Source organism: Mustelus asterias, chromosome 3, assembly GCF_964213995.1.
Source record: "Mustelus asterias chromosome 3, sMusAst1.hap1.1, whole genome shotgun sequence".
Classification (NCBI taxonomy): Eukaryota; Metazoa; Chordata; class Chondrichthyes; order Carcharhiniformes; family Triakidae; genus Mustelus; species Mustelus asterias.
The window spans coordinates 156,335,647-156,348,519 of NC_135803.1; the positions used below are offsets into that span (position 1 = coordinate 156,335,647).

Genomic DNA, 12,873 nt, shown 5'->3' on the forward strand with positions numbered 1-12,873 from the left:
AAGCTTTTATTAAAACAAATGACACAATTCAAATATGACAAAAAGAATCAGCATAACTTTCACCAATTGAAATACTTAAACATGACAAGGTATAATTCGTAATGTAAGCAGTATTCTCATAGACATAAATCCCTCTTCAGAATCAGCATGAACAGATATGTTCATGTGAGTACTACATTTCCAGACTTTTAACCCCTCTGAATAGATACAGACACCTTCCCTCCGACTGCCATACAGCAGTTTGCAGAGAAAGATCATTCTTCACACAGCAGAACCTCAGAGAAAGAGATCTATTTTCTGGCAGGTTCCAGTCTCCAATCTTCAGAGACACACCGCAGAGCTATTTCTATTTTTAATCTTCATAGCTTCCAAGCAGCAACTGAGCGTATTTCTCTGTGCAAGCCTAGCGCCAACCAGCCACACGATTTTATTGTCAATCAACCTAATCAGGCCCTATTCTGCAAAACCCCAGGGGAGAACACTAACATAACAGAACATTAGTCCAGATTAAAAAAGCACTGCAGCAATAAAGACCAATGATACAGGAACAACAGGAACAGCTGTGCACAGACACAATCACACCGATACTTAGAACCGCCTGCTAAGAAAATCTTGCACAAGAAACATGATACAAATACGTTTCTTAAAGGCATAGTATCATCATAGAGGTCAGAGTAGAGAGGAAGGAACCGTTCCCATTGATGGAAGGGTCGAAAATGGAAGAGCACAGATTTCTGATGATTGGTGAACAAAGAATTGGCAACACAAAACTTTTTCACCCAGCGAATGGTGAGGATCTGGAATGCACTGTCTGAGAGTGTGGTGGAGACAGATTCGCACAACGAGTGGTTAGGATCTGGAATGTACTGGCTGAGAGTGTGGTGTAGACAGATTCACACAGCGAGTGGTTAGGATCTGGAATGCACTGTCTGAGAGTGTGGTGGAGACAGATTCACACAGCGAGTAGTTAGGATCTGGAATGTACTGGCTGAGAGTGTGGTGTAGACAGATTCACACAGCGAGTGGTTAGGATCTGGAATGCACTGTCTGAGAGTGTGGTGGAGACAGATTCACACAGTGAGTGGTTAGGATCTGGAATGCACTGTCTGAGAGTGTGGTGGAGACAGATTCACACAGCGAGTAGTTAGGATCTGGAGTGTACTGTCTGAGAGTGTGGTGGAGACAGATTCACACAGCGAGTAGTTAGGACCTGGAATGCACTGTCTGAGAGTGTGGTGGAGGAGGTTCAATTGAGGCTTTCAAAGAGAATTAGACCCTAATTCAAAAAGGAATAATTTGTAGGATAATCAGGAGAAGGTGGGGGAATGGGTACTGGATGAATTGTTTATTAAGGGAGCTGGTGCCGACGTGATGGGCCAAATGGCCACCTCCTGCACTGTAACAGTTGTGTCCTATGGGCACTGTCTGCTTTGGTATCTGAAGAGTTGTGAATGACGCTGAACATTGTGTAAACATCAGCAAAGATCCCCACACCATATCAGGTGACAATTCATGGAGTCAACGCTTCACAGGTCAGAGGGTGGAGAAGAAGGACTAAAGTCAGCAACACACCCTGGAATCAGTGAAAGGTGAATCTCGGACCAGCCCTGGGGTCAGCAACAGAGGTTCCCCAGCTTCACTCCAGAGATTCACGCTCTATATTCCAGGCTGACAGCACTTCTGAGGGAGTACCGCACTGTCAGAGGGTCAGTACTGAGGGAGTGCTGCACTGTCAGAGGGTCAGTACTGAGGGAGTGCCGCACTGTCAGAGGGTCAGTGCTGAGGGAGTGCTGCACTGTCAGAGGGTCAGTACTGAGGGAGTGCCGCACTGTCAGAGGGTCAGTACTGAGGGAGTGCCGCACTGTCAGAGGGTCAGTACTGAGGGAGTGCCGCACTGTCAGAGGGTCAGTACTGAGGGAATGCCGCACTGTCAGAGGGTCAGTACTGAGGGAGTGCCGCACTGTCAGAGGGTCAGTACTGAGGGAGTGCCGCACTGTCAGAGGGTCAGTACTGAGGGAGTGCCGCACTGTCAGAGGGTCAGTACTGAGGGAGTGCTGCACTGTCAGAGGGTCAGTACTGAGGGAGTGCCGCACTGTCAGAGGGTCAGTACTGAGGGAGTGCCGCACTGTCAGAGGGTCAGTACTGAGGGAGTGCCGCACTGTCAGAGGGTCAATACTGAGGGAGTGCTCCACTGTCAGAGGGTCAGTACTGAGGGAGTGCTGCACTGTCAGAGGGTCAGTACTGAGGGAATGCCGCACTGTCAGAGGGTCAGTACTGAGGGAGTGCCGCACTGTCAGAGGGTCAGTACTGAGGGAATGCCGCACTGTCAGAGGGTCAGTACTGAGGGAGTGCCGCACTGTCAGAGGGTCAGTGCTGAGGGAGTGCTGCACTGTCAGAGGGTCAGTACTGAGGGAGTGCCGCACTGTCAGAGGGTCAGTACTGAGGGAGTGCCGCACTGTCAGAGGGTCAGTACTGAGGGAGTGCCGCACTGTTGGAGGCTCAGTGCTGAGGGAGTGCCGCACTGTCAGAGGGTCAGTACTGAGGGAGTGCCGCACTGTCAGAGGGTCAGTGCTGAGAGGTGGTGTGGTAATCTTTCTCAGTTGGTCTCATGTTTTTGGTTGAAGGAACCCTTTAGAAATGTTTTCGGATTATTTTCTCATATTATTGCTGAGAAAGTTCTGTCGCTGGAGTTTTTTAACAATAATTTTCAGAAAGCAGTTGTTTCTTTCAGTGATGTTCGTGTGGCTGCATTTAGCTGCACGCTGTTTGGGACAAGGATATTGAAATGCAGCTGCCGGTGTGGAAAGGCTCGTTCCCTGGCGAACTCCCGCACCACTCTTACTGTGGCTTTATCGGCTGGGTTCATTAATGTCCTTGTCTATCCTCACTAAGCCGTGCCCTCTGTACCAGCCTCACCCTGTGCCACACAGGGCTCATCACCATCTACCCCCGTCTCCACTTGCTGCCCAGGTATTCTGCGGCCTCCCCATGGACCCCCAGTGGTTCACGGACCCCAACCTGAAAATCACTGGTTCATCTAATTGTTATTTGTGGGATCCTGCTGTGTACAAAATGGCCGCTGGGTTTCCTCCATTCCAAAGGCTATTCCAGTTCAGAAATGTATCTCTTTGGTTTTGAAGCATTTTAGATCACTCGGAGTTTGTGCGTGGCAATCCGATCTTTGTTCCCCTCCTCCCCCTCCCCCCCACTCCTTCTCTCCTCCTGTCCTCCTCCCTTCCCTCCCTCCTTCCCTCCCTCTGCACTCTTTCCTTCTCTTCTCCATCCTTCTTTCCCTCCCTACTTCCCCTCCCTACCTCCTTCCCCTCACTACATCCTTCCCTCCCTCCTATCCCCCTTCCCTCCCTCCCCCTCTGTCCTTTCCCTCATTCCCTCCCTCCTTCCCTCCCTCACCTCCTCCCCTCTCCTCCCTCCTTCCTTCCCTCCTTCGTCCCTCCCTCCTCTCTCTCCCTCCCTCTCCCCTCCTGCCACTCCCTCCCTCATTCCTCCTCCCTCCTGCCTTCTCCCTCCCTTCCCCCTCATTCCCTCCCTCCCCTCCCCTTTCCTCCCTCCCTCCTTCCCCTCCTCCGTCCCTCCCTCCTCCTTCCCCTCCTCCGTCCCTCCCTCCTCCTTCCCCTCCTCCGTCCCTCCCTCCTCCTTCCCCTCCTCCGTCCCTCCCTCCTCCTTCCCCTCCTCCGTCCCTCCATCCTCCTTACCTCCCTCCTCCATCCCTCCCACTCTCTCCTTCCCTTACCTCCCTCCCTCCCTCGTCTCTCTCCCTCCCTCCCCTCCTTCCACTCCCTCCCTCATTGTCCCTTCCCTTCCTCCCCTCTCTCCTCCCCTCTCTCCCTCCCCTCTCTTCCTCCCCCCTCATTCCCTCCCCCTCATTCCCTCCCCCTCCCCCCTCATTCCCTCCTCCTCCCCTCCATTCCCCATGTTGTTGTGATTGAGGGGGTGAGGGGGGTTATCTGTCCTCTTTGTTGCTGTCAGGATTTGCTGCTACAGACCCTGCAGGAAAGCCTGGGTGATGAGAGTGTCGCCACATCTGTTGACGACCTGAGGAAGCAGTTACACATCAGCAGAGCAGCAGTCGCTGTGCACCAATTGCGTCCTCCCTCAGCTGAGAGGATGTTGTCGCTCACCAGCAGTGTGGATCTGACCAGGAGAGGTAGGAATTGCTCGTGTGAAAAGATGCTTCACCCACCCTGACACTCACGTGACACCGGGATAACAAAGTTATTGGCTAATCACAATGACCCATCTCTACCAATGAATCTACACCACTCAGACATGAGGTGAGTAACCCCTCCCACCCTGGGGGAAGAGTTTTGGGAAGCCGTGGGCCCAGATCAGAAACTCCAAGCTACGTTATGAAGCTAGCCGAGACCCCAACCTTTTAGATTTTGGCATTAGGGTGAGGAAAAGGTGTTTCTTATTCATAGAAGTCATAGAATCCTACAGTACAGAAAGAGGCCATTCGGCCCATCAAGTCTGCACCGACCACAACCCCACCCAGGCCCTATCCCCATAACCCCACGTATTTACCCTAAGTAGCCTCCCTGACAGGAGCAATTTAGCATAGCCAATCCACCTAATCCGCCCATCTTTGGACTGTGGGAGGAAACCGGAGCACCCGGAGGAAACCCACGCAGACACAGGGAGAATGTACAGACTCCACACAGACAGTGACTCGAGGCCTGGAATTGAACCCGGGTCCCTGGTGCTGTGAGGCAGCAGTGCTAACCCACTGTGCCACCGTGCCATCCCAGGTTTCTCTCCAGGTCTGATTCTATTGACCCACTAGGAAGCTTTTACTAAAACGAACTTTATTTAACAATACTGTTAAAACATAACAAAAAAAATTAGCCTAACTTTTATTAGTTGAAATACTTGCACATGACAAGCTATAATTCTTAACTGCTAGCTATCTCTATAGTTCCAATTTAAGCAATATCCCCAGAGACCTAAATCTCTGTTGTGATGATACTGTGCATTTAAGAAATGTATTTGAGCCATGTTCTTGTGTAGCCATTTTGTCTATAACCAGCATCCTGTATTGTTGCTGCAGCAGCATAATTACTTGTAATGACTAGAATGTTGGCTTTAATCTGAACGAATGCTGTTCTGCTGTTTCCCCCAGGGATTTTGTAGAGTGGGGCTTGATTGGGATGATTGGCATGTATGGTCATGTGACGGGGAAGCTGGGCTTACACAGAATATTCAAGCTTAGATGCTTTGGAGTTGAGAGAGAGAGAGAGCAGTGCCTCTCTTTTCCCCTCTCTAAAGTTGGAGACTGGAATCTGCCAGGAGATAAGTTTCTTTCTTGGAGATTCTGCTTTATGAGAGTGGGTCTTTCTCTGAGAGTTGCTGTTTTGGAAGCTGCAGAGAGAGAGGTATCCCTTTCTGTCTCTGAAGTCCGGAGACTGGGAGCTGCCAAAGACTAAGGTTACTTCTCTGAAGTTCTGCTGTTCTGAGGATATATCCTTCTCTGGAAACTGCTGTGAGGACTTTTGTCCTGAAGTGTTAAAATGCTGATAATCCAGCATCATGTGAGCAGACTTGTTTTTGTGCTAACTAATTCTGAAGAAATGTGTATGTCTGTGGGGTATTGCTTTAAACTGGAACAACAGAGATAGCTAGTTCGAAAGGATTGTATTTTGTCACGTCTAACTATTTTAAATGGTAAAGGTTATTCTAATTATTTTGTTATATTCTTACTGTGTTCTTAAATAAACTTTGTTTTGATAAAAGCTTCTTAGTGGGTCACTTGAAACATCTTATGCTCACCCTAATGCTAAAATCAAATGTAAAAGTTGAGGTCTCGGCTAACTGCAAAATATACCTTGGAGATTCTACTCTGGGCCTCAAACACACTCCTCAGAGTCAGTTAGCACAAAAAAAAATATAGGTTCATGTGGATGCTGGGTTTCCAGCCTTTTCACCCCTCTGGACAGAGATACAGAAAGACACCAGTCTTCTGACTCTCATACAGCAGCCTGCAGAGAAAGATCTAACTTCAAACAGCAGAACTTCAGAGAAAGAGGACTATTTCCTGGTAGATCCCATTCTCCCAATCCAGAGAAAGAAAATGAGCGACTTCTCTCAAAGAACTCTCAGCGACCTCTGACTTGGTTTCTCTGTGTAAGCTTAGTCCCGCCCCATCACATGATTCTTTCTGTCAATCAACCCCACTGAAAAGATTCCTAGGGGTAAACACTAAAATAACAGAACTGCATTCGCCCAGGTTAAAACCTAGCAATCAGGATTAATTATGTTGCTGCAGTATCAACGGGGGCTGCCAGTCACACACAAAGCGGCACCGGGTGAAAAGAACAGACTGCTAAACACAAATCCTGCACAAGAAACATGACACAAATACATTTCTTAAAGGCACAGTGACAAAAACGGTTGATGAAGGAAGGGCCGTGGATGTCGTCTATATGGATTTCAGTAAGGCATTTGACAAAGTCCCACATGGCAGGTTGGTTAAGAAGGTTAAGGCTCATGGGATACAAGGAGAAGTGGCTCGATGGGTGGAGAACTGGCTTGGCCATAGGAGACAGAGGGTAGTGGTCGAAGGGTCTTTTTCCGGCTGGAGGTCTGTGACCAGTGGTGTTCCGCAGGGCTCTGTACTGGGACCTCTGCTATTTGTGATATATATAAATGATTTGGAAGAAGGTGTAACTGGTGTAATCAGCAAGTTTGCGGATGACACAAAGATGGCTGGAATTGCGGATAGCGAAGAGCATTGTCGGGCAATACAGCAGGATATAGATAGGCTGGAAAATTGGGCGGAGAGGTGGCAGATGGAATTTAATCCGGATAAATGCGAAGTGATGCATTTTGGAAGAAATAATGTAGGGAGGAGTTATGCAATAAATGGCAGAGTCATCAGGAGTATAGAAACACAGAGGGACCTAGGTGTGCAAGTCCACAAATCCTTGAAGGTGGCAACACAGGTGGAGAAGGTGGTGAAGAAGGCATATGGTATAGAACATAGAACATAGAACATAGAACATTACAGCGCAGAACAGGCCCTTCGGCCCACGATGTTGCACCGACCAGTTAAAAAAAAACTGTGACCCTCCAACCTAAACCAATTTCTTTTCGTCCATGAACCTATCTACGGATCTCTTAAACGCCCCCAAACTAGGCGCATTTACTACTGATGCTGGCAGGGCATTCCAATCCCTCACCACCCTCTGGGATGCTTGCCTTTATAGGACGGGGTATAGAGTATAAAAGCTGGAGTCTGATGATGCAGCTGTATAGAACGCTGGTTAGGCCGCATTTGGAGTACTGCGTCCAGTTCTGGTTGCCGCACTACCAGAAGGACGTGGAGGCATTGGAGAGAGTGCAGAGAAGGTTTACCAGGATGTTGCCTGGTATGGAGGGTCTTAGCTATGAGGAGAGATTGGGTAGACTGGGGTTGTTCTCCTTGGAAAGACGGAGAATGAGGGGAGATCTAATAGAGGTATACAAGATTATGAAGGGTATAGATAGGGTGAACAGTGGGAAGCTTTTTCCCAGGTCGGAGGTGACGATCACGAGGGGTCACGGGCTCAAGCTGAGAGGGGCGAAGTATAACTCAGACATCAGAGGGACGTTTTTTACACAGAGGGTGGTGGGGGCCTGGAATGCGCTGCCAAGTAGGGTGGTGGAGGCAGGCACGCTGACATCGTTTAAGACTTACCTGGATAGTCACATGAGCAGCCTGGGAATGGAGGGATACAAACGATTGGTCTAGTTGGACCAAGGAGCGGCACAGGCTTGGAGGGCCGAAGGGCCTGTTTCCTGTGCTGTACTGTTCTTTGTTCTTTGTTCTTTATCGTCACAGGCCCAAAGTCACTCCACTCAACACACTGTGATTTTTCCTCCGATTCTGGCAGTATCGCAGCCCCAGACACAATCAGCTTCAGTCAGAAATGACTAGAACATCCAGACCACAAGAGGTAGGAGCAGAACTAGGCCATTTGGCCCATCGATTCTGCTCGGCCATTTACTGATCTTTACAATTCTCAGCTCCACTTTCCCGCCTTATCCCCATATCCTTTGGTTTCTGTCTATACGGCCATTCCCAAGTTCCCCAGTGCAGTACCATGGCGCTGCTGCACTGTCGGGTCATAGAGTCATAGAGGTTTACAGCAGGGAACCCTTTGGCCCAACTTGTCCATGCCGTCCTTTTTTTTAAAACCCTAAGCTAATCCCAATTGCCCGCATTTGGCCCATATCCCTCTATACCCATCTTACCCATGTAACTATCTAAATGCTTTTTAAAAGAAAAATTGTACCTGCCTCTACTACTACCTCTGGCAGCTTGTTCCAGACACTCACCACCCTCTGTGTGAAACAATTGCCCCTCTGGACACTTTTGTAACTCTCCCCTCTCACCTTAAACCTATGCCCTCTAGTTCTAGACTCCCCTACCTTTGGGAAAAGATCTTGACTATCGACCTTGTCTATGCCCCTCATTATTTTATAGACCTCTATATGATCACCCCTCAGCCTCCTACGCTCCAGAGAAAAAAGTCCCAGTCTATTCAGCCTCTCCTTATAACTCAATCCATCAAGTCCTGGTAGCATCCTGGTAAATCTTTTCTGCACTCTTTCTAGTTTAATAATCTCCTTTCTATAATAGGGTGACCAGAATTGCACACAGTATTCCAAGTGTGGCCTTACCAATGTCTTGTACAACTTCAACAAGACGTCCCAACTCCTGTATTCAATATTCTGACCGATGAAACCAAGCATGCTGAATGCCTTCTTCACCACTCTGTCCACCTGTGACTCCACTTTCAAGGAGCTATGAACATGTACCCCGAGATCTCTTTGTTCTGTAACTCTCCCCAACGCCCTACCATTAACTGAGTAAGTCCTGTCCTGGTTCAATCTACCAAAATGCATCACCTCGCATTTGTCTAAATTAAACTCCATCTGCCATTCGTCAGCCCACTGGCCCAATTAATTAAGATCCCGTTGCAATTGGAGATAACTTACTAACCATGCCCCCTATATTCTCATCCAAATCATTAATATAAATGACAAATAGCAGTGGGCCCAGCACTGATCCCTGAGGCACACCGCTGGTCACTGGCCTCCAGTTTGAAAAACAACTCTCTACAAGAAGCCAATTTTGTATCCATTTAGATATCTCACCCTGAATCCCGTGAGATTTAACTTTATGCAACAACCTACCATGCGGTACCTTGTCAAAGACCTTGCTAAAGTCCATGTAGACAACATCAACTGCACTGCCCTCATCTACCTTCTTGGTTACCCGTTCAAAAAACTCAATTAAATTTGTGCTGCCAGATGAACTGTCAAATCTTGTCTGTCCTCTGAAGTGGAATAAAGACCCCACAATCAGGACTCACCCAGACTGAAGGATAGTTCTTCCTGTTCAAACATGTTTATCTATTCACCAATATCACTCACAAGCAGATACGCTCCACTTTCAGCCCATCGATGTTTGTGGAGACATTTCCGATCTCACCACAGTCATTAACGTCAGCGGAAATCCACATTGTGATGTCCTGAGTAAATAAACACATTCACACAGGCCTGGTAGCACACAGGGTATACAATCAGGTATTACAGCATTGAAAATTGTACATTACACAAGACAGTGTAGAGAGAGCATTATATTCAACTAATGCTGCACATCAAATACTCCCAGGACAGGTATAAGATGGGGTTAGATACAGAGTAAAGCTCCCTCTACACTGTCCCCATCAAACACTCCCAGGACAGGTACAGCACGGGGTTAGATACAGAGTAAAGCTCCCTCTACACTGTCCCCATCAAACACTCCCAGGACAGGTACAGCACGGGGTTAGATACAGAGTAAAACTCCCTCTACACTGTCCCCATCAAACACTCCCAGGACAGGTACAGCACGGGGTTAGATACAGAGTAAAGCTCCCTCTACACTGTCCCCATCAAACACTCCCAGGACAGGTACAGCACGGGGTTAGATACAGAGTAAAGCTCCCTCTACACTGTCCCCATCAAACACTCCCAGGACAGGTACAGCACGGGGTTAGATACAGAGTAAAGCCCTCTACACTGTCCCCCATCAAACACTCCCAGGACAGGTACAGCACGGGGTTAGATACAGAGTAAAGCTCCCTCTACACTGTCCCCATCAAACACTCCCAGGACAGGTACAGCACGGGGTTAGATACAGAGTAAAGCTCCCTCTACACTGTCCCCATCAAACACTCCCAGGACAGGTACAACACGGGGTTAGATACAGAGTAAAGCTCCCTCTACACTGTCCCCATCAAACACTCCCAGGGCACTGATAAGAGAATAAAGGTGTTTGAAAGGGTGGTTATGCCTATCGTGCTGGACATTATGACAGCAAGCGTGGCACTGGCTATCTCACTGGCTATCTCACTGGTGCTCTCACTAGTGCTCTCACTGGCTATCTCACTGGTGCTCTCACTGGCTATCTCACTGGCTATCTCACTGGGGTTTCAGTCCCTGCTGTGTCTCTGATCTCTGATTTGCTTTCCTTGAGCAGGTTTGAAAATTGATCGTTTTATCCAGAAACGGAAGCGGGAGGTGACTAGAATGGTATGTGGCATCAATGGCTCTGTTTCTGATTGGCAGTCAGTGACTAGTGGGGTTCCGCAGGGATCTGTGCTGGGACCCCAACTGTTCACATTATATATTAATGATCTGGAAGAGGGAACTGAATGTATTATCTCCAAATTTGCAGATGATACAAAGTTGGGTGGGAGGGTGAGCTGTGAGGAGGATGCAGAGATGCTTCAGCGTGATTTGGACAGGCTGAGTGTGTGGGTATCTGCATGGCAGATGCAGTATAATGTGGATAAATGTGAGGTTATCCACTTTGGTAGCAATAATAGGAAGACAGATTATCACTTGAATGGGTGTAAATTGAGGAAGATGGATACTCAGTGAAACCTTGGAGTCCTCGTGCATCCGTCACTGAAAGTAAGCGTGCAGGTACAGCAGGCAGTAAAGAAGGCAAATGGTATGTTGGCCTTCATAGCGAGAGGATTTGAGTACAGGGATAGGGATGTTTTGCTGCAATTGTACAGGGCGTTGGTGAGGCCACACCTGGAGTATTGTGTGCAGTTTTGGTGTCCTTATTTGAGGAAGGATGTCCTTGCTATAGAGGGAGCACAGCGAAGGTTTACCAGGCTGCTTCCTGGAATAGCAAGTATGTCATATGTGGAAAGACTAAGTCAGTTAGGATTATATTCACTGGAGTTTAGAAGAGTGAGAGGGGAATCTCATAGAAACTTTTAAATTCTAACAGGGTTAGACAGGGTAGATTCAGAAAGAATGTTCCCGATGGTGGTGTTGGGGGTTCCAGAACTAGAATCATAGAATCCCTACACTGCTGAAGGAGGCCTTTGGCCCATCGAGTCTGCTTCGACAATAATCCCACCCAGGCCCTATCCCCGCAACCCCATGTAGATACCCTGCTAATCCCCATAATACTGAGGGGCAATTTAACATGGCCAATCAACCTAACCCGCAGATCTTTGGACTGTGGGAGGAAACCAGAGCACCCGGAGGAAACCCACGCAGACATGGGGAGAACGTGCAAACTCCACACAGACACTGACCCGAGGCCGGAATTGAACCCTGTAACCACTGCGCCACCGTGCCTCCCCGGGGTCATAGTTTAAGGATAAAGGGTAAACCTTTTAGAACTGAGGTGAGGAGAAATTTCTTCACCCAGAATGTGTGGAATTCACGACCACAGAAAGTGGTTGTAGTGAAAGTAGTTGAGGCCAAAACGTTGTCTGATTTTAAGAATAAATTCGATATCGCTCTTGGGGCGAAAGGGATCCAGGGAAATGGGGGGAAGGAGGGATCAGGATATTGAATTCAATGATCAGCCATGTTCAAAATGAATGGCAGAGCAGGCACATAAGCATTGCTCAGCATCTAGCAAAGCTCAACTCAGCGCCTGAAAGATAATTCTTAAAAGTTAAAGTAAGCTTATACACAGAGGATTATCATGTCCGTGTGTTGAATGCTGCTGGAACACATTCCTGAGGTGAAAGCCATTGTCCAATCTGGCGGGTGGCAGAGCAGTTCCTGGTGGCCATTTTGGGTCCTCTGTAGGCCAGCTTTTGCCTGACGGGGAGTTGAGGGATTTGGAGGCGGTGTTGAGGAGGAAAGGCAGCAGTGACATTGCTGAACGGTGCGACAGGAATGATGCTTCTCCTTTTCCTGATGAATGGAACACGACCAGTTTTCAGGGGAGGGGCGGGGTTTCCGCTAAGTCGTTTCCCCCCCCCCGGCCCCGCCCGAGATTTTTTTTTCTGTCTCTTTCTCTCTGCGCAGCGTCACTCCACTTGGAACCAGCTGCTTCAGAGATGGTAAGTCCTGCTGAGACTGCCACCCTCCCCTCTGCCCCCACCTGATTTACCCACACCCCTTGCCCCCCTTCCTCCCCCCCCCCATACACACACAACCAGCTGGTACGCCCTCTATTTGGGATTCCCAACAGGGTAGGGTGGGCAGGTCTCAGATTTGTACCCCCACCACCCCCCCTCCCTCCCCTGCCCCTGCCCCTGCCCCTGCCCCTCTCACTAAATGCAGAACCAGCAGTGAGGGGAGGAACCACTTCCTTTCCCCTCACCTCCCCTCCCCCTCACTGCGCACCCCTGTTTCCTCAGAAGGAACTCTTCAAAAATGCAGATACGAAAATACAACAAGACTTACTGCAACTTATAAATCAAAGAAAGGGTTTAATAAAGAAACATCATTACTCCAAACTTGGGGCCTCACCCTGGGCCACTCCAAGCTCCTCACAATTCTACATAGTTCCTTATTTATAGTGAATCAGCTGGTCAGCTGACTATTACATCACTCTGTAATTGGTTCCAT

General features: G+C 48.6%; 1 protein-coding gene across 1 annotated transcript in view; it reads left to right on the plus strand.

Moving 5' to 3' along the window:
• LOC144491898 (uncharacterized) overlaps positions 1-12,873 on the plus strand; it is a 37,762-nt gene that overhangs the window by 22,428 nt on the left and 2,461 nt on the right. The window contains exons 8-9 of the mRNA XM_078210189.1: positions 3,988-4,165; positions 10,523-10,575. Of these exons, the coding sequence (XP_078066315.1) occupies positions 3,988-4,165; positions 10,523-10,575 (231 nt within the window). The remainder of the gene's footprint in view (positions 1-3,987; positions 4,166-10,522; positions 10,576-12,873) is intronic.